We start from the raw sequence: 21,552 nt of genomic DNA on the forward strand, positions 1-21,552 counted from the left end.
ATCCTGTTGCACTTGACAAGTCTTCCCTCAGGCTTTGCATCCTTACTACCAGAGCTGTTCATGCAGTTTGCAGCCTCAGTGGTAACACTGACCTGGAGTGACAGGAACAACTGGGAGGGAAGGTTCTTCTCATGGTGCTCATAGAACTCCATCATCCTTTGCACACTCATGGGGTCTCTCTGCCCAGGCAAACTTCTTTTGCACGACTGGAGATTAATCATCTGTTGGGCTTGTAGATTAATTCTGTTAACAGGCACATGCCAGATCATTAGTTTAGGCTCATGGCTTGATCTCACATTCTATAAATAGTAAATGAAGTGAAAATATGGTTGAAAAAAAGAAAATAATGCTATGAAGTATGCAAACAATGTTGTTGTTTTAATAAGTGAGTAGTTTCTCCAAATTGATTTTTCAAGCTTTTTTTTCTCTCTAATTTTTCATGACATTTTTTTTCCCCTCTGCATTTTAAAATCCTAGATATTTATTGTGCTTGGTGAACAGTTTATTAGATGCTCAGCAGATATTTTACAACTATAAATTTTACACTGGTAGCAGAAGGTTTGTTTGTGTGTTAGGATGTAAAATCAGAAAAATAACATTCCTCAGCTGGTCCTGTCAAAGCAGAATATTTGAGGTAATGAATCTCTTCTGGCTGTGCAGGCACAGAGCACCTTAACAGGAGTCTAGCAATCCATTAAGAGGGTTTTGTAGCCTTTCTGTTTATGAGCAAACATGACTAATGACCCATTGGATTAGAAAACTATGCAGAGAGCCATGCTCCTCTGGGCTTGCCAACAAGAAGGCTAGCAGAGCATCCAGAGAGGCTGCTGACTGTTATCTGCTGGACTCTCTATCTGCTAGTGCTAGCACCTGTGGATCGTGGAGAAAGGTTTCTTGAATTCTCAAAAATGGTGGAAAATTGGGTCTGTATTTTTCTCTTGCTTTGTCACAAACATGCAAGTTGTGAGTAGAAATGCTAGTGGTGGCCAATTTAGGCACCTGGTTTAGTTTTCCATTCTGAGATAAGATGAAGCTGAGGTTGTTAGTTTGAAGTACACAGTGGGCTTAAAAAAGCTATTTGTGAAGTACCGGGCTTCTGTAAATTCTACCTTTTGACTCCTTCACATCTGGTCCATTACTGTCAGTGGAAGCTTTGTGTAGGTCTCAATGTAGACATGAGCATCACCCATTTGTACTGCTGCCAGGAGCTCAGGGCAAAGCGTGAGAGTTGTGTTCCCTGATGGAAGCCTTGAGGCATGACACAGCTGGTTGCTGCTCTTGCCAACCAGCTTGTGTTTTAGCAGTGCCTCACCTGGGGGGCAAGCAGTGTGTGAATCCCAGCTCAGCTCTCCAAGATACTGGTCACCCTATTGGCATCAGCAAGGCTTGAAACATCATGGGCTTGGGTCCAGGGATGATACAGGCTGGAGTGTTACTTACTGACAGCAGCTACAAGGGGTGAGCAGTGACCACCTCAGTGACATGAGATGCTTCTTAAAATTTGCTCTTGACACAAGGTGGGAATGTGGGGAACAGCGTCATCCAAGTTTATGAAGCTGAAATTGTTGCACTTTTTACCAGTGGTGTTTCACTTCATAAATAAATAGATAAATGTCTGGATTTACATCAGTGAACTAATTATTACTCTAAGATTGTTACAGAGTATTTTTCCCCACTTAATGGTGATGAGGTAATTCTTTGTCTAAACAAAAGGCCATCGGTCACTCCAATTACTGGTTTTGTAGTATCAGGAGTGAGGAAAGTCTTGGTTGTGGTTTTTAAGATTCCTGTCAGTTTCCTTACTTTTAAAGGTGGATAGCCTTCCCTAAGTCACACAGCTACTGAAGGAAGCAAATTAACCTACAGGATGTTAATTTGTTTTCCCCGTCCTTCAGTCACAGTGAGGAGAAACTAAATATTCCAGTGACTGAGACTTTGGATTCCCGCTCCTTGCTACACAACAACAACAAAAGCTGTTTATGGCAATAACAGTTAGCAGCAATACAGCAGCCTCAGACAGCTATAGGCAGCATCTCGCCATGACCACAGGTGTTATCTGCTTTTGCACTGAATGCCTCTGTGAAAACAAAGAGCACTGAGAAATAAAGATCAAAGCAAAACCAAAAGAAAGATTTTTTTATTGCTATGTTTTACTTTGCTGGCAGACCAGAGCAAAGGTTTTCTGAACATTTAAAAGATGAAAAAGGTGAAGAGTCCCAGAAGCGATTTATCTTGAAGCGAGATAACTCTAGTATTGATAAAGAAGACAATCAGGTTGGTTCTCGGTTCGAGAGTTGCTGAAATTTGTTCTGTTTTTGAAGGTGGGCTGACTGATGTTGTTGTTGTTCTTTTGTTGTTGCTCTCCTCCTCCCCTGCCCTCCTGCCCCTTCCCCGCGTCCTCTGGCGAACGTACCACCGTGGGTAGCATTGAGCCCTGGCGTGGCCGCTTCAGCCCTGGCAGTGTGTGGGTTTGCATGGGTGGTTTGCTTGGCGCAGGACTTGCTGCATGCCCAGGGGATGGGGGAATGCCGGCGGCTCCGGGCTGCGTGGAAGGCTGCGTCAGTCGCATTCCTCGATGTCTGGCCTGACTGTGGTGGTTGTTGCGCTCCCTGTAGCTTTCACTTTCCCTTGTACTCGTTCGGAGCCGAGTTTCGGTGTGGACTGGTGATCAACTGATGTAGCCCAAAGAGGACAAAAAAAATATACAAAAAGTAAAAATAAAAAAAAATGCCCCCAACAAACGTGATGGTGAGGCCAGGTTGAATTTTTTTATTTTTTTTTTTTTTTTTTTTTAAAAAAAAAAGACACATCCAGTGCTAAGTTTTGAGCTAAAATGAATCCGTTTCAGCTTTTAGTTTCCTCCCCCCTCCCATGCCCTCACCACCTTTTACTGTCTGTGTAACTTACTTGCTTGTCATGCATGTATTGTAGCAGACGTTCCCCTTCTGTATTGCCTGTGCTGTAACACCTTAGGTGAGCCCGGTAAGTAGGAGAGCACCAGGGAAATGCCTGTGTTTGTGCTGCCTTTAAAAGCGGGTGTTGTGCTCTTTCAATCCAGTGCAAGCTGTGGATGTGGAAGATATTAACAAAAAACAAAACAAAACAATAAACCCAAAACCCCCCAAACCTGACCAAAAAAAAAAAAAAAAAAAAAAGGGTTCTAATGTGAATTGCTTGTATGAGAACTTTTGCAGGTAAGAAGACAGTATATGCTTTCTCTGCTTAGGTTATATCTGTGGAGGGACCTGCCAGGGAGTATCTCATTGCCATTCTCCTTTATGTTTTGAGTAGAAGCCTGATTTTTCTTTTCTTTTTTTGGTTTTTTCCTTCTCCCTTTCCCCCCTCCCTTTTCTCCTTGCCTCTCATTCAACTGTGTACAGCAGCCTTGCCAGTTCTGCTGCATCTGAGTTGGCTTCAGAAGCAAAACCCAAGCATTTTCAGGGTGTGATGAACATCTGGGGATCAGACAATGAAAAGCAACATGACTTAGCTCACCAGGTGCTAGGATGCAGGGGGAGAAGGAGCAGTGCTTGAAACCCATTTGCCAGTGAAGCATTTCCTGATGGGGGTCCTCTTCTCTTCTCCCTCCAATGGCACAGCAATTTTCTGCACTGTGAGGCACAAGTGGCCATTCTTTTCCCATCAAAACTGAAGCGAAAGGTTCCTTTAGGGTGTGGAAGTGGTAAAACACTTGTGCCAAACAACTGGGACATCTCCTTCGTGTACACATAAACTTTGGGTTTCTTCTAGGGTTTGAAGCTTAACAGCCACCTAGTTTCCCTCTTTTCTTCCTCGATTTTCCAGGCAGTGCAGTGCTGCCTGCCCACCTGCTCTTCACATCTGGGAGGAGAGTCAATAAATCCTAGCAGTTGAGAGAAATGGCACTTAGGCTTGGGGTGAAAACACATTTAGGATGATGGGACCACAAAAGCCATGCAGAAAACCTTGTTTTGGTCTCTTGCTTTACAAACCCACATGTGGTATCTACCTGGAAGCCCTCAGGAACCCAGCCTTGCAGGGTGCTTTGTGCAGGAACGACAGCTATCGTTTTCATGCTTCATTTGTTTAAGTGAACATTTATTATTCTCAGCTGACAATTACTTAATGGCAGTTTTTAACAGCTCAACTTATATAACCCTCCTGGTTTTCTTTCTGCTCAGCAAAACAGAATTCTTCCATTTAGAGATGACAGACGAAGTAAATCAATTGAAGAGAGAGAAGAGGAGTATCAGAGAGTGAGGGAGAGAATATTTGCACAAGATGTGAGTAGTTGTTTTAATTGCCTCTTTAGTGCCATACCTTCGTCGGTAGTCAGACAGTCTTGCCCCCTTCCAACACCAACACAGAAACTGGATTTACCCTGTGGAGCTGGAGGAGACAGGGAAGGGCGATTGGTGCAGAGGGTTCCAGAGGAGCTGGAGAGGTGTGGAGGTTGGTTTCTGAAGAAGGAGATGATGAGTGTTGCAGGGAGAGGGATAGAGGAGAGATCAGGCCCAGCATGTTGTCTGGGGAGTGCTTACCCTGTTTCTTTGAATGTTTGTTTTTGTGTGGTCTAGATTTCCTTCTTTTTTCCTCCTCTTCTGCCAGCCAAAGAACAGTGATTTAAAAGGACACTCTCAATAATTCCAAATAGCTATGTTATTTCATATTTTGAGCTGGATCAATTTTTTTAAGTGTCCTTCTGCAGAGCTTCCACTATAGCTTTGTTTCTTCGTAGCAGTGTTGTAGCACTAAGACAATAAGAACACAGAAATGCTAGAGGTTAAATGGGAAATTGCAGCATGTTTTTTGAAATGACTGATTAAGGAACTGTATTTCTGCTATCAGAAGGAGTCAGTCACATTGTTGAGGATGTTGTTCTGAAAGGAGTAAAATGAAATAGGCACTATAGTTCCTGCTTTGCACAAAAAAACCCCACAAAACTTGCACAAGCTACATTGCTAGAGGGAAACATTTAAATACAAAACATCTGTGGGCAATACCTCATGATCCTGAAAAAGGAAGATCATCATAATTTGCTGTAATATTGTAATGACAGGGTCCTAAAAGTAAAATGAAAAAAAAAAAAAAAGCCAATATTTTATCATTTAATTTAAATCCTCAGTGGGAGTTCTACCATATAGAGGAATAGGGCAATAAACCCAATTAAAACGATTGCTGAAAATCATACTTGGCAGTGTCCTTTTAAATTAAAACTGTTCATATGTTGCAGGAGTAGTAGAATTATTTTAGATATCTGTTAATTTTGTTCTGGTTTTCAAGTTGCACACATCCAAGTTACATTTTTTTTTTCAGAATACATTGTATAGTTTTAAGGTGGGGTTTTTGTCATTTGTGATAAGTAATTTTGCTTGTTTATAAGTAGCTTGCCACATTTAAATATTTTTAGCCTGGCTTTTTCTTTCTTGACTGAGACTATTCTAGTTAAAACAGAGGTCCTTCAGTTTACATTTGGCTTTCAGCATGTGGGTCTGATGTAACTACTGTCACAGTATGTACAGTAGAGTCAGAGTTGTTCACGGGCTGCCAAGGCCTCTTTGCAACCCATCTCTTGTATGGAAGTTGCTGTTTCTGGCTTATTACAAAGGAGCTTGTACAAAACAAACCAAACCAAACCAAGTCTTTGGCTTTTGTAACAGACCTCAAATGAGGCAAAGTTTTGCTTAAAAATACCATATGGAAAGTTGTTGCCAAAATAATGTGGTTTCTATCACAAGCAGCAGCTAGAAATGCCAGGCTGGGAAAGAGGTGTCTGGAAAAGTGTGATGAAAGGAGCTCCACAATGTGTTGCTGTTTTCACCTCTAGATACTTGTGTTTTAAAGACAGGCCAAGAGGTGAGCATCGTAATTGCTCAGAGCAGGAGGTGGTTGTGGTCCATCTGTGGTTAGCATCTCTGAGCAGCAAGTGACAGTGTGGTTTGTGGCAGGCATTTTAAAGGAATTGAGAGTGAGCATTTTTAAAAATCAGCAGTGTTAGGTATCTCTCCCTCTCTCTCTCATACCCACTCATTTGCTCTCTCTCCCTGCTATTGCAGGTGTTAGTGAGCATCGTAGTGCAGTGAATTTCAGCAATAATACTAATAATATTGACAGGAATATATGTGTTAGCTGAGCTTTTTTGAGTGGAGCACTCCTCACATATATGAGGTGGGTTTGGGATGATGTCAGTGATTGTGGTGGTGGGCAATGTTATTTTTTTTAAATTTTAGGAAAGAGAGCAATGGCTTCCTGTTATAGGGAGCCACTTACTGCATGTAAGAGTTTATAGTTTTAAAGACCTCTGCAATCATTAATTAATCCACTTCTCCCCAGGTTTCTCTCAGGTAGGTACCTAAGCCTTGTCATCCTGCAAATTATAGATGTAGAAAGAAAGACAGCGAGAGATTAACCATATAATATATTTTTTTATCTCTACACTGTTTACACAGCTGTAGGGAAGCCTTTGTCGGTGCCTTGCTTATGAACCTTAGAAAATGGATTATAAGTATTTGACTTCTAATTAAAGTATACATGAAGAGAGCCTGCATGAGAGGTCTCCAAAGGGTTGCCATGATGGTCAAGAGTCCTGCTTTACCTTGCTGCACCTAGCACCCTTCTCTAAATATATTTGAGGTTCCCAAAACTCTTAGGATAACACAGCAGCCTGAGAGTCAGAACTTTGGAAAAGCCAAAAAATTCTGTGCATGTTTCCAGTTCTGTAAAAAAATATCTTAACCTGGACCCCATTTACCAGGCCACAGAAAGCTTGCTTTTCCCTTCCTTTGATTTTGCAGTACTCCAGTGCACCAGATATCTTCATCTCCAAGTGGGAAGGTTTTAACAAAATAAATGTTCATGAATAGTGCCATCATTATGTTAGTCCTTACAATGATTGGTCTGATATTAGTCAGTTTAAATTATACTTTCTGGCAAGTTTTCCATGTGCTGTGTTGGCTATCATAAATTTTGACAAGAGAACCTTGAGGTTTTAATGGCCCCTGTCATGTGTAGAGTCATAGCAAGCAGCAGGGATTGAGAAGCATGTTAATGTGATATCTTAATAAAAGGATTGGTGAAGAAATAAGTAGTTACTATATGTGATCGTTCCAGCTCACTGAAAGAAGAACTACAAAGTACACCTCCAACTTTTCAGTCTGCTAACAGTGAAGTAGTGCTGCATGAGTTCTTTTTTGCTCAGAGCTGTTTTCAAGGTTATTTTTTAATTGCAAAGCCTACAACCTTTCCTTTTTGAAACATGCATTGATTGGAAACTTAGTTTTCCAATAATTTGTGAATTTTACAACCAAGTACACTGGACCAGAGGACCTGGAGTGTCTGGGTCTTGCAAAGAAATTTCTTGTCTGAACTGCCAACCTGCTTTTAACAGGTTGAATAGTAATTGTCCAAGAAAGACAACAATTTTAAATTAATAATAAAAAGTATATGTTGTACTTTCCCCGTGTGTTAGTTCAAATTGTAGATTTAACTAAGAACCCCCATGTGTGCATAAATGGTACACTACATTTGGCTTTTAAGCATGCAGAAAATTGATTTTAAAGACTAGCAATCAAATAACATTGGGAAAATTTAATTCTTTGAGGTTAATGCAAAGTATAACCTCATGAGCTAGAATCACATAAGGATAATCTATTGTTCATAAATGTATTCTTCAGTAATCATTGTGTATTCACTGACAAAAGTAGATGTTTGATTACTTACACAAATGCTAGAAGTGCCCATGATGCACATGGGACTTTTTAAAGGAAATGCACCATGCTTTTTATTTTTTGTTGTCAGTTGTAATGGCTGTTTTGGACTGAGTGTATTTTGAAGAACCAGAACCTTTAGATAAAATAAATAATGATTTCTCTACTTTGGAAAACACTACGATCTTTGTCACTCTCTGATTAAAGAGAGTCCTGAAAGGAATGTTTCCTGTCCATCTAGTAGGAAAAGATTAGGAAGAAGAGGGTTTAAAATTGATAAAAACAAAACAAGGACACACCTCATGTTGGCTGCCATGAACCCATAGATGCTAAGACTGCTTTACTGTTGTACAGAGCCTTTGTTTGTGGCTGCAGATCAAGCAATACACATTAGTTGCAAGCCTGAGATCTATCACATCTTGTTAATTGATGTGAAAATGATTACCTGATGGTATCCACTGCAGGATATTGCTGCATGGTAATAGTTATCTGTGTTGGCTAATGTAATTAAAAACAAGAGCAGCAACCCTCAGTATAACTAGTGCACTGCTAGAGCTGATGCATGGTTTCCAGGTGAGTCTTTAAAGGGTTCTGGAAAACTCAAAGAGTGAAATACTTATTTAATAAATGACAGTCACACAGAGCACTTTAATGGAAATCTTGCACACAGAGGTCTTTGAGGAGGTGAATTTGTAGGTGATCTCACATAAGTTTTTTCCTATTGTAGATTTGTTGTCAGTGTTTCTGTTGATCATACAAGAGACAAGTGTTTTCAGAATATTTTTGACAAGAGCTGTGCTGTGTACTTAGGCTTTTCTGGTCCTTTAAATGGAGCATTATTGATGCTATAGATCAGGAAAGTGAGTTCTGACCTTGTAGTAGCTAAATTGCTATCCAGAGCTGATTAGCCATCTGCTTTTTAGCAACAAGAATAGCATAATAAAAAAAGCACTTGTCTTCTCTGCCTCTCAGCCTCACGGTTTCCAGGGATGTGTGGCCATGTGCCAGCATCTTCAACTAGGAAGACAAATGGAGTTATTACAGACTCTGTCTTTAAGTCTATAATGCAGTTGATACTGGTTCCCATCAAGACACTGAAAAGGGAGCAGAGCTCTTCACTTCCTTGATAAAATACAAGACCCAGATATTTATTCTGCTTTATGCCCCAGCCTCTTTAAAAAATTGAAAAAATTGCAATTAAATTAAAACAAAAATCGGAAAAGTATACGCCCTTTTGCTTTTGTAACTTTGTGGGAGCACAGACCAGTATTGTGGCCTAAGCAAATGTTTTTACTTGCTTTTTTCTGGAAGAGTAGCTGTAACGCTGCTTTGGAAATGTGAGTACAGAGAAATCAGCACACAGCTGCCTATCACAGATTCCTGTCACTGGAACAGGCTGCCCAAGGAAGTTGTGGCTGCCCCCTCCCTGGAAGTGTTCAGAGCCAGGTTGGATGGGGCTTGGAGAAACCAGATCTAGTGGGAGGCGTCCCTGCCCATGCAGGGGGTTGGAACTAAATGATCTTTGAGGTCCCTTCCAACATTAGCCATTCTATGAACCTCAAGGTGGGGACACAGCCCCACAGGTGAGGTTGTACAAGCCCACAGGGTGATTTCACTATGCTAGTAGGTAGACTATGCTGAAGTCTGTGCAGCCACCTTTGTTAATGAAAACTTGAGTAAGCCACATGAATAAGGAGAAGAGGCAGTGTTAGAGTTGAACAAAGGATTCCAGTCATTTTAGATGGAATAGCTTGTGTCTGCTCTCAGCCTGGGGTCAGCTGGTGGGAGTTTGGTCCCTGGCAGTGGAAACCCTGCTCCTGATATTTTGAGGCTTTGTGCTAAGGAGAGATGCACAATCCACTGATGTAGCCCAGAGCCCTACATATGTTTAGTTGGAGTGTAAGGTGGGAGGTTGCCTGGGAAGCCTGCAGAACTGTCAGATGTTCCCAGATGTGGACGCTGTGAGGTGGCAAAATACGGCTTTAATGAAAAACTGCATTGCCTTCTCAGGGCTAAATTCCTTCCTTGTGTATATTGGTGGGATGGTGCTGGCTGCAGTACTAAGGGAAAACTGCCCATGCATCTGCTGGAGCACTGGGAATGAGAAGGGTGCTGCTTCTGGTGTTGGCCAGCACTCTTTGGGTAGGTCATTAGATCACCCTTTTCAAAGCAGAAACATCTCAAACCCGTGCAAGTCCCATACCATGAAAATTTGATGCAGCTAATGATGGCATTGCATTTTTCTTTGAGTTGAGTCCCATTGTCACAGAAGTAATGGGCATGATCTCTGGTGCTGCCTTCTAATTTCAGTGCAAGTACTGACTGTCCCGTCTTCTGTACCTCATGGAGATATAACCCAGTGACAGCTACGAGGCACTTTCTGTAGTGAACATGAAATAGGAGGGAAATGAAAAAAATCAAAGGGAGAGAATTATTCATGGGAAATTGAGCACAGCTCCATTTCTCTGCATAAAAAATTAAGTAACACTGAAAGAATTACACACTTGCCAGCAGGATTTATTCCTTCTGAGTCCTTCACCTTTCTCAGGATATAAGTCCTCCAGCAGAGAACGTTTTTGCAACAGACTGTTATTGTTGTTAATATGATTATTAAGATGATTATAATAATTTTATATCTCAATGTGGCTATGACTATTTCTTCTCCAAGTACAAATGTGAAATGAGTACTGCAGTATCTTCTCTCCCTTTGAACAACTTTGTCAGTTCTGCATGCTTTCCTTCTGTTTGTCCTTCCTACCTGCAGTTCTGCTATACTGCAGTCTTATTTTGAGGTGGTAGGGCATATCAGTGGCACCTTATGTTATACAGGAAAAACATTTTGCCCCTTTGAATTGCTAGTATTTTGCACATACTGCCGCCTTCTGCTTTCAGAACCGAGAAGTTTCAGTTTGTTTCCAAACAGAGACCCCTCGTTGGCAATGTGTTGTAATGCATGGAATTCAGTTTACTGGCCTGACCTTATTCTTGACCTTTTTTCCCTCTTGTCTTCTGCAAATGATGCATGAATTGAAATCCCCTTAAGCCTGAAAAGGGGAGATAATTCTAAAATCGAGGAAGGAATTGGAACAGCAGAGCATATCTAGAACGTCTGATACAATGCCTTTTTTATTTTTCAGTCAGTTTGCTCCCAGGAAAACCTTTTTGTGGAAAACAGGTAAAAAATAGTTTTTCGGGGGGGTTTTTTGTTTTGGTTTTTTTTTTTTTTTGTGTGTTAAACTTAGCTGGTTTTCTCTATATATCTGTCTATCTGTAGTTCTGTAGGTATTTATCCTAATGTGAAGGCTGTTAAACAATGTTTGATCCATATTATGTTCAGTGCTTTTCTGCCGTAGGAGGGGGGGGAAAGAGATTGCCTTGCAGAATTGTATCTGAGCAGAAAAGATGTTACTACTTCTTTCCCAAAACATTGCATTTCAGTTTAAGAATCGGGGTGGGCTGGGGTAAGGGGGAACTCACCGAATGTTTCATTTTGTATGCTGAAGTCTCTGGAGTGCCTTTAGAATATATCTTACTGGTTTTAAAAAGCACTCCAGCAGTATTTATGAGACACCATCTTTGTGTTTGTGTTGTTTAACCTGCACTCTGGGGGGGCTGGGGAGCAACACTGCCTTCGCTTGTTGCTGGTGAAGGCTCACAAGTCCCCCAGACCTGATCTGCTTTACTGCTGCCTTGTGGTCATGAACAGTGATGCCTGAGCCAGCTGTTAATTCCTGTTGCTGTCTGAGAGTTCTAAGGGGTGTTTGTTTTATTATAATAAATCCCTTTTAAATCAAAGGGAAGAGGAAACTGTGCTTGACTAAGACCTACAAAATACAAAAGTGTTAGCACCATAGCAGCCATAAATTAGCTGAGCTGCATTGGAGATCTTGGAAATTGTGCACCTCTTTATGGCAGATGAGGATTTTAACTGAAATTCTGAGAGTTTCAGTGGTGAGTGTCTGAGCAGTGCTAGCCCAAGATTGTCCTGTACAGGTTTTAAAACATCCCCTTGAGGAAGTTGAGGTTATATTTTACATTATTTCTATCTCTGTCCATCTTTACATGTGTCAGATGCATTTGTATATAGATAAGGCTGTTACTCCACAATAATGGTACAAACCAGCTTTTCCAATGGACAGTCTTGAAAGGAGAATGGGGGAAGTCCCTCAAGAGGTAATGGCCACTGTCACCTAAACCACCTTTTTTTCCAAGACTCAAGGATATGTCCTCAGCTGCTTCTTCTGTACTGTGATTGTAGAGATAAATTTTATCAAAACTAAATTTTAAAATTCAACAGAGGAATCTAAAAAGCAAAAAGAACATGCTCCCCTAAGCCTGCTTTTCCCTGTCTGGAGAGAACGGGACAATAAAGGTGACATGGTTAATGTTCCCAAGTCACCATGGCAAGTGGTCAGACACTGTGCAGCTGAGGATGGGGATCTTTATGGGATAAACCATGAACTTCACAGCCAGGCCTGCATTGCTCTATGCACTCAATCCCATACCTGCATGCAGAAGAATGTGGCCAGTTTAGCACTTTGTTCACTTTGATCAAATTCATGAGCTGGTTGACCAGCTTTTCTGGTATGAGGGTGCATACCCAAGTGGAGGCCAGCAAGCAGCCAGGTTGGAAATTTGGCTTTTGTTACAGTCTCCAGTGTTGTTGTCAGGAAGGAGACTATGGCTCTGTTTCTCAGAGCACTGCTTTTTCTTCCTGCAAGCCTTACAGTCTTTGATCAGGTGAAGCTCTTGAACTCAGCTCCCTGCACATGAGCAACAACCCTGTTGATTTGTTCTATTGAAAGTAAGATGTGTTTAAATGCTTTGCCTTTCTTTGGCTTTCTTTTGCCTCAAAGAATGTGAATGCTTAAACAAGTGCTTAAAATTACATATGCAGTATTTTGATGGCTTGCATTTTTTATGTTATTAGGTGATATTTTGATGAAGTTTCTTTTGAATGTAGATTTATGGTTCCTTGGCTTCTGAGAATTACCTAGCTCAGTAACAGGAAATGTTAAATGGCCTTCAGCCTCCCTGGCTGATATTTCTTATGTTCAGTTGACTGTGCAAAGTTATGGGAGAGGGAGGGGAGCAGTTTCAGCCTCGTTCTTTTTAAACTGTGAACCTAGCTCAATTTGGAAGATGTTGCTAGAATTTAAATATAGCTTTACAGGTAAGATTAAGTTGAATTACCATATCTGTTACCATAATCTTTCTTTTCATTTTTCAGTAGACTACTGGAAGACAGTAGTGTATGCAATGACACCCACAAGAAAAGACAGCTGTTTAGGTTTGTATGACTTTATTTACTATCCATTTCCCAGTAACTCTCACTTGTGATTCTATCCATGTCCTCACTGCGGGAGACCTATGTGTGAGTATGTCATCTTTCTGGTTGGAAAGGAGTATGGAAAACAGAGTTCTTGGCCTGCTCACCCCACGCTCCCTCAATGGGAAGGTCACAGTGGGGCTCTTTCCTTTGGTTTTATGGATCATTCTACTCAGGGAGTGTATCAGATTTGCAGCTGCCCAGCTGCTCATACTGCCTCTGTGACTGGTAGAACTTCATTATGCTTTATTATATACGACAGGCACGTTTCACAGATGAGTGCCCAGACTGACCTTTTTCCCTTTTGTTAGTTTATTAAAAACTCAAGTTGAAGTCTGAGGTGTAATGGATTGAAGTTCCCTCATCCAAAGTAACTGTGTTTTGTAACTTTTTTATTGTGATCTTTGTCTTCCAGCCTTCCGATTCCTTCTGCTCAGGCAGCATTCAGCTGTATCTCTTAGCCCAAATCATACCCCAAGGCACAGGAAATCAATAGGAGTCAGTCCATATTTTCGTGGAGATTTTTTTTTATCAGATGACAAACTGGATAAGTGGAAGACCCAGTCTGCTGGTGACAGTATTTGTCTGAGAGGCTTAGGAAGGCTGTCTTCCTGCACCCCCAGGTTCAGTTCACATCAACCAGAGCTGAGCATTGCAAACTGCTTTCAAAGTCAGTTGGCTGCCACTGGTGTTCAGCAGAGTGGGCAGAAGTAATGGATGCTTTCAGAAGCATATCTTTCATCCAGTAAAGCATGTGGAAAGCTGGGCAGAAGTAGAGTGATCAGTACATGTGCCAGTGTGCATTGAGGTTTGCATGTGTAGCAGCAATAGTTTGTCACTTCAAACCTGTATCACCTATGCTACGTAATTTTTCTGTGTGAGGAGAAAGGATGTGGGATTACTTGATGTGTGGTAACTGACTGTGCATGTCTGTACAGCAGCCACAAAGGAGACTGCAAGACTGCACCAGGGAAGGAGCAGTGCTGCAGCATCTGGAGCTGTGTCCCCTGGCCTCAGGCAGTAGGCAGAAAAACTTTACTTCATGCTTTGGGCTAATCTTAATGATGTGAGAGACGTGGGCATGCAGGAGTAAGGAGGCATGTGAAATAACCCATGCAGAGACTCTTAGTAAATAATACCTGTTTGTGTGTGGGGAACAAAAAGGCATTTAGTGTAACCCGCAATCACAGGAGAATGTAAAAGTCGGTAAATAATTATTTTTTTTTTTCTCTTTCCAATTAAATCTTAAGGACAATTTATTTTTAAATATTTTTCTTTCTTTATGTTGCTGCTTCAGTGCTGTTTCTCTTCATGGTTTCCCAATGTCTGGGTCTAGCAAAGATCAACAGGTTAAGACTGCTGATCACATCTGTAAAAGGCGCTGATCATATGAAGAAAGCACCAGCCTGCTCCAGTCTTTGACACACTGCTCCTTCACGTCTCGACTGCTAAAGCTCAGCAGGTTCTCCAAATAAGACACAGGAGCTACGTTCGCAGGGAGAAAGTGGACCAAAAAAAAAGAAAAATCAGTAGATACAGTCCAGTCCTCTTGATTCGTAGAAAGAGCTTTGAGCTTTGAAGGTGTTATGCTGTGAAATAAGACAGAAATGGCATGTGTCCTCTAGAGGCCTTCCATAAAACAGTATTATTATTAGCATCGCTTGGGATAGCAGTCGTGGTGCCCCAAGCTGTGGTAGACATGATGGGTTTGTCATTTTAACAGCACATTGTAAGCAATTGACTATAAATAAGCCAAATTCTCTAGTTTCTGCTCACATTTAACTGTATTGTCACTCATAATATATTGGGTGCCCTGCCAATATGCAAGAGATGTTTGCTATCAGTCTATTCCAAGGGGAGGAAGGAAAAAACCCAACTGGCAGGTTTCTTAAGTAGAGCATTAGTGGAGAGTTTGGGGTCACACTAGGAGGACAGATGTTTAGGGGAAGGGTTTGGGTGATTTTACAGAGCAGATGATGAGGGGGCACAAGGTGCAATAGAAGTAAAGAGGATGGATATGAAGACAAAAGTAGAAGGTGAAGTTAGAGAGAAAAACCTTTTAGATGACGGGCAGTAAAGAGAAAGGTAGTGAGGGGGTTGCTGAGGGAAGAGACCAGTCAACTAGCAGCAGAAATGCTGTGCCCGTGCTACATAATGTTGCTATGTCAGTCCTGCCTGGTGCTCTTAGGATACATGTGAAAAGGGAGCAGTAGCAAGTGCAGCTCACATAAAGTGTAGCGGTGCTTATTTGTTGTTAGCAGATGAGTATTGGAGTCAAATCCCCTCTTCAGGCATGCTTTTTGGTAAACTCAGGGTATTTTTAATTTTATTTTATTTTTTATTAGGCTTGCTGAAATGTAACCAAAGATAGACTCTCCCCTGACGTGTTTTTGCTTGTGTATAAATCCTTTTTTCCTGATGTCCATAGAGGTAACAGAGACAACACGGGGAAGGCATCTGGCAGTCGACAGAGCAGTACGGAGAACGAACTGAAGTGGGCAGACCACCAGAGACCATGGAGCAGCACAGACTCAGACAGCTCAAATAGAAATTTGAAGCCAGCCATAACAAAGACCGCCAGTTTTGGTGGGATAACCGTCCTGACAAGAGGAGATAGCTCATCAAGTAACAGAAGTACCGGCAAACTGTCTAAAACAGGTAGTTAGTACTGTATTGGGTTCACATTATTTCTTGGTGTGCCCTGATAAAGGGCTGTACCAGTACTTGTCTGGTTTGCATTGGGAAGGATCTTCAGAGGTCATCTAAATGTTCCTGAATACAGGAACAGTTGTATTTTCTGTGCATAGCAGATGTGTATATCCATCTATGTACACTAGTATCTGGGTTCCTGGTTTTTAGGAATCAAGAAGAAAGCCTGGTGCCTGAGTTTTGAAAATCACACATCAGGTGGGCTATTTCTTGAGTAAAAAGGTATGTGGGCATTCTGCTTGAACACTCTCTGCAGTTGTAGTCTGAAAAGATGGCAGTCCTTTTAGACAAAGCACAGATTTTACCTTTTTGTTAATCTTACTCTTTTTGAATTCTGAAGAATTAAAGGTCATATGTCTAATGAGAAATCCAAGAACATTTTGTTCTCATTAAAACACAGACCATCTGTATCTTGGAGCACAGTCTCAGTCACTGCTGGCAGATGAGGCAGCGTGCTGTGGTGGAAGCAGACAGAAGTGCTGAATTTACAGAGGTCACTCAGGCTCTCCATTTTCTTGTTTAGTACCCATTAAATAAAAGCATCATTTCAGGAGACTGTGAACCTGGTGGGAATTCTGCATTTATTTGCATTAGCTTCGCAGGTACATTAACACATGAGTGAGTCACAGGGTCTGGATCCAAGTAATTTTAAGCCATGCTATTAAGGTTCTCTATTATATTTTTGTGTAAAAGTGTATAATAAATAATCAGCCCATCAGATGATTCAATCAGTTTGGTTCATTTGATAAATATAGTACAGGATAAGTGTTAATCAATACTTAGCACTTAGTGCTCTTTCAGCTTGAGAGTGTTTTATGGACAGTACTTAATTTAAAACCAGTTGATCAGACCTTAGGTGGTCAGATTTCACTTCTGTTACCAAAACTGGATGATAGCCTCTCTCATGATTCAGGATGCTGGGGAATGGAGTTTTCAGAATAAATCAAGCAAACCTTGAACTTGGTAGCTACATTCTGGACCTCTGGATCATGAACATAGTTTAAAATTTTATAGGAACCTGGCTGGTTGGAAAACCACATTCAAAGCCTGCTGGTCATAAAGCTGCTTGGAGGTTTTGGAATACCTGGCCTCTTCTTAATACTTCTATTTATGTTTCTTTTCACACCCTACACAAATATTTGGTTAATTGTCTAAGGAGTCATAGAATATCTCAAACTTGAAGATTTGAGATTCTTGATTGAGATCTCTTCCCGAGATAAGATTCTCCTTCAGTTCTACTCCATGCTTATATGTGTGAAATCCTATGGAATTAAAACATAAATTTGGTTTGAAAATTAGTACACTATAGTTTTTTACCTCTGGCTTCTGCCTGAGTGTGAGCATATAAAACACAGCAAAACTACTGTAGATGTAGTTTTGAAACTACAATCTCCTATATTTCTCCTGTGTTTTTTATTTGCATAAAGGCTGAATAGGCTACACAGTGGGGCCCTCTTTTTAGTAGACCCTCTTTTTACCTGGAGATTTCTTTGCCTCCTGTGAATCCTCACATTGCATCAGAATTCAATTTGATGTGCATGAATTAGGGAGGAGGGACAGGTTCCTGGTATAGTTTTTTTCGTATCATTCCCTTTCAGTACAGCAGTGGTAAATGAATTGCTCTGCAGCATTGTACTGCAGAGCATTTTAAATGGTCTCCAGGAAATCCGGTTTGGAGGATTGAGACATCTAATTGCCAAAGTGTTATACTTTTAAGTAGCTGACTTAGAGTTAAAATCAAGCATATTAAAGGGTGCACTCAGGAAAAGTGGTACTAAAGAGAGATCTCTGAAGCAGTGCTTCTAAGTGCATCTGCACTCCGTATGCACTAAACCAAAAATTGCTTTAAAATGAAAGCTCTTATAAGACATTTTTAAAACATCAGTGGTGGTAAAATTCCATGTTCTTTGCAGAGCAATTACATATTGTAAGTGCTTTGACTTTTTTTAACCAAAGTGTTTAAATCTGAAAGCCACTTGTGGCACAGAAGGATTAAAAAAGAAAAAATAAAAGGAATAGGTGGGGAAAAAGAGCAAGGCGTGGGATATCAAAACAAATTTACACCTTCAAAGCCAGGACACAAACTCAAGCTGTCAGTCAGCCTGAGGAAAACCAGAGGAAACAATATCTGAATTGCTGTTCCTGTCTTTCTCTGTGAAATGCTATTGAGTGGCATTAAAGCAGAAAAGAATGACTGCTCAAAAAATAATGAGGAAATATGCCTTGATAAAGCACTTTAACTTCACAAAAACATGCCTAGTGCATTCATACAGCTGTCAGAGCCCCCACATGCTATTTGCATGTGTTTTCTAAGGTGCATTAGATACTAAGCAACACTTCATTTTGCATGTTTTTGCATCAGATCCTCATCCTTCTGTACTCTAGGCATAGGCAGTGCTGGCCATTTGATAGGTCAGTACACGTTTAAAGCTTGATTGCATTTTTATTTGAGGGGATTTTGTTTATTTTCTTTTTTCTTTACAACAGTGATTGAAATGGGATTCAGAGGTGCAGAAAAAAAAATATAAGGTGTGCTGCCCTGGTAGTGTGACAGAGCTTGATAGGCATCAGTTCTGTCCTGGTTCTCCTCTGCAGAAAGTATTAATCTTTTCTCTGAAGTTTCTAATGCTTCATGGTAATAAATTTAAAGCAGTTTTGTCCTGCCTGTAGTATGTGTGGAATCATTCTAAAGTCAACAATAGGTCACATTGTTCCTCAGTGGCTAAATGATAGACAATGCTGGTGGCCAGTTAAATGTTAAAATTGTTCTACATGCGTGACACTCATCTGGAAGCATTGTCAGACATGTTTCTTGAGCATGGAAATATTAAGACTTTGAAGATTTTCACTAGTGGCTCACAGCTGCATCAGAGAGCATATATAGAGATGAAGTATTAGCCCTGGATCATTTTTTAGTATTGTCACAAGAACAAAGTGCTCAGGCCTTAATCTTAACTTCTGATAAATGATTAATTGAGGGTACATAGCTGACAAACAGAAACTGAAGGACAGGAAGTTGTTAGCCTCCTCTTAGGCAAAGATGAATCATAGAATGTGCTGTTCTCAACACTAGAGTCCAACAGTATCATTTAGCCTTTGACTTCAATTGCACAGGAATTAGAGTTTAGCAAAGGAATTATGTTACTTTATTCTTGCAAGCTTCACCAAAGGGGCTGTTTGAAACCCCTTATATGTTTGGGTTTTTTTACTGGTTCTATTTTTATGGACCTGTTGATTGTTTAGAAATCCTTGTTTGTCTAAAAAGCATAGATTAAATAGTGCAAATAAAATTTTCTGCCCCTCATTGTGAACTTTGGTAGATATATAGAGATGCATTATGTTTTAATTCAGTATTGAGTGGGGAGTTGATAACTGGACAAATTGCTAGCAGATTTCATTCCTACAACTTAGGGCATCATAAAAAAATGATTAGTTTAGATTTCCAGTAATATAGTGGACTTTCCAGGATTAACTAAGCATGTAGATTATGTCTCTGTAGCCATCTAAGATGTACTTATTCAGTCTCTAATACACCCCTGAAGAGAAAATCTAGGTTACCAACTACCATGTTGCTTTCACTGACACGTTGCAACAGGTTTTAATATACTAGGAGGGAAGACAAGAGGGGCTTCAAAGAAAAAAATGTCCTCTGTGTATGTACATATTGATTCAAATAGTTGTTGGAAGACTTAAATGTAACTATTGCATCTTTAGCTTCTCCCAAGGCATTTTCACTTTACTGGAATGGACGTCTGTTGGAATGTATTTCTTTCCCTCCTGTTTACAAAAAGCTGGCTGCACTGGGGTATCAGCTGTGTTGATAAAAATCTGTAGGGATCGTTTACTTCCTTGGCAGAGCTCCAAGTAATTCAAGGCAAAATCTGATCTCTTCTGTTAGGTGTTCATTGCTACCCCTCTGTTTGGAAAAGATGATTATACTACAGGCATTTCAATGTATTTATTTATTTATTTATTTATTTATTAAGTATATGTATTTTAAAGTATTTTGTAAATTCTAATTTTAAGTTTTGGCATTGGATTTCTGCTTCTTTATGATTCCCCTTAGTCCACCATTAGCTTGATGGATCTTGTGAGTCCAAGAGAAACCGTAGGGATGTTGATGTATGGGCAATAAATCATGAGCCAACTGCTTCCAGTCATACTCTCCCCGCCAACCAGCTGTGCTGAAACATCAATCTTATTTTTAGAAGTGCAACTTGCAGAGGAATGAATAATCATGTTCATGTGAGAACATACCACTATGTAAAAAAAAAAATAAATTCAATAAATTGTAATACACAAAAAGGCAAGTGACTTATAAAAGTAGCAAATAAATAATCCTTTGCCAAGAAACTTTATCCAAGACAAAAATGCTTACAGAAGTATATAGAGATATAATACTTACAGAGCACTATACAGCTCCTAAAGAATTGACCATCTGGAGCAAGTATTGGGTAGATCTTGAGAGTCCAGTTGTTAAGAAAGAAAACATTTACTTTGGACTTGGAAGGTGGGATGAACAGAGATGTTCAATGTCATCAGATACTAAATGCTGACCCAAAGAAAATAGAGCAAAGAGGTTTTGTATCACTCACTTGTGCTCAGGATATTGAAAAATTAATGGGACCTCCGTGCTCTGCCTCCGCAAACCCCGTGAGCTATTAAGACTCTGTGGTGATTTTTCTGTCTCCTTTTCTTTTACCACTTTTTGAACTGCCATACCTCTCAGAATACTTTAAAAATACATTAATGGAAAGTGATGAGAATATGAAGGTTATTATTAGATCAGCTGTGAAGCACCAAGAAAATTGCAGAAGGATCTAGAAGAAGTAGCCATCACTACCTACTGAAAAAAAAGAGGCTGGAATGTGTAATGGGGGCTAAAATCTCATTTAGTGCATGTTCCTTTCAGAAGTCTTTAGCAAGACCTTTCTTAATGTGAATCTGAATAAAGTCAGATAGTTAATTTTTTTTTTCATTTGCTACAGTGCTGAATTCATTATGTGGTGATTTCTTATTCCAAATTTAGGCACCGTGAAAACAGCTAATCAGAGCTACAAAGACAAGATTAATTGGTGTTAATTTCCAAACATTAATGTTGGAATTTACTTGGTTTAATATGTCTAGACTTAAAATGATAGAAAATTAGTTGTAGTGATGGAAAAAAAATGAAATAGATAATTCTTATACAGGGTAAATGGGGGTAAAATTGGTTAAGCAATAATCTGTGGTTCAGTGGCTGTTCTTTTAAATATTCATAAAATTGCTGAAGTGCTTTTGGTTCTTATTTCTGTTCTTTCAAAATCAACAACTCAATCTACTGATGTAAGAGACCAGATTTCTGATCTTTTAAGACAGGCATTTCAAAGTTATCATCTTGGCCAATGCATGGTGATAGCTCCAGAGGTGGTGCCACAGCCTTGGCCTACCACTTGATGAGTACATCTGAGTTCACTGCAGTCCTTTGGCTTTTAACATTCATAGCCTGGTAGAGATCAATCCATGACTCTGCCATAAAAACAGCTTTGGGGGAGGGGGGGAAGGAACTAAAACTGTTGAATGCCAGAGCAGCTATCTTCTTATCTGCTGATGGACTTTCTCCAGAATAGCAAAGAAAGGAGAAAGTAAAGCAAAAACTCAAGAGTCATCATGAAGTGCATGTAGAATGGCTAGAAAAATGCAGGAAAGGACATGGTAACTGCTGTAGAAAGAAAATTAAACTCATGTGGTTGTATTTACATGTGAGAGGAAGATGCCAGACACTGCTTGCAGCCCGATGACCTCCAGGAATATCTTTACAATTTGTAGAAACACTGAAATCTGAAATGA

The 21,552-nt window shown here is 40.2% G+C and overlaps 1 protein-coding gene across 32 annotated transcripts in view; it reads left to right on the top strand.

Annotated features, from left to right (window-relative positions):
* The window catches only part of ARPP21 (cAMP regulated phosphoprotein 21), a 198,265-nt gene that overhangs the window by 120,261 nt on the left and 56,452 nt on the right, over window positions 1-21,552 (top strand). For 11 of the 32 annotated variants that reach the window (XM_071735977.1, XM_071735996.1, XM_071736011.1 and 8 more), the window contains 5 exons: window positions 2,166-2,274; window positions 4,161-4,262; window positions 10,823-10,860; window positions 12,916-12,975; window positions 15,443-15,675. In XM_071735977.1, the coding sequence (XP_071592078.1) occupies window positions 2,166-2,274; window positions 4,161-4,262; window positions 10,823-10,860; window positions 12,916-12,975; window positions 15,443-15,675 (542 nt within the window). The remainder of the gene's footprint in view (window positions 1-2,165; window positions 2,275-4,160; window positions 4,263-10,822; window positions 10,861-12,915; window positions 12,976-15,442; window positions 15,676-21,552) is intronic. The other 21 variants (XM_071735984.1, XM_071735997.1, XM_071735990.1 and 18 more) reach the window with 10 other exon arrangements.

Source organism: Heliangelus exortis, chromosome 2 (genome assembly GCF_036169615.1).
Source record: "Heliangelus exortis chromosome 2, bHelExo1.hap1, whole genome shotgun sequence".
Classification (NCBI taxonomy): Eukaryota; Metazoa; Chordata; class Aves; order Apodiformes; family Trochilidae; genus Heliangelus; species Heliangelus exortis.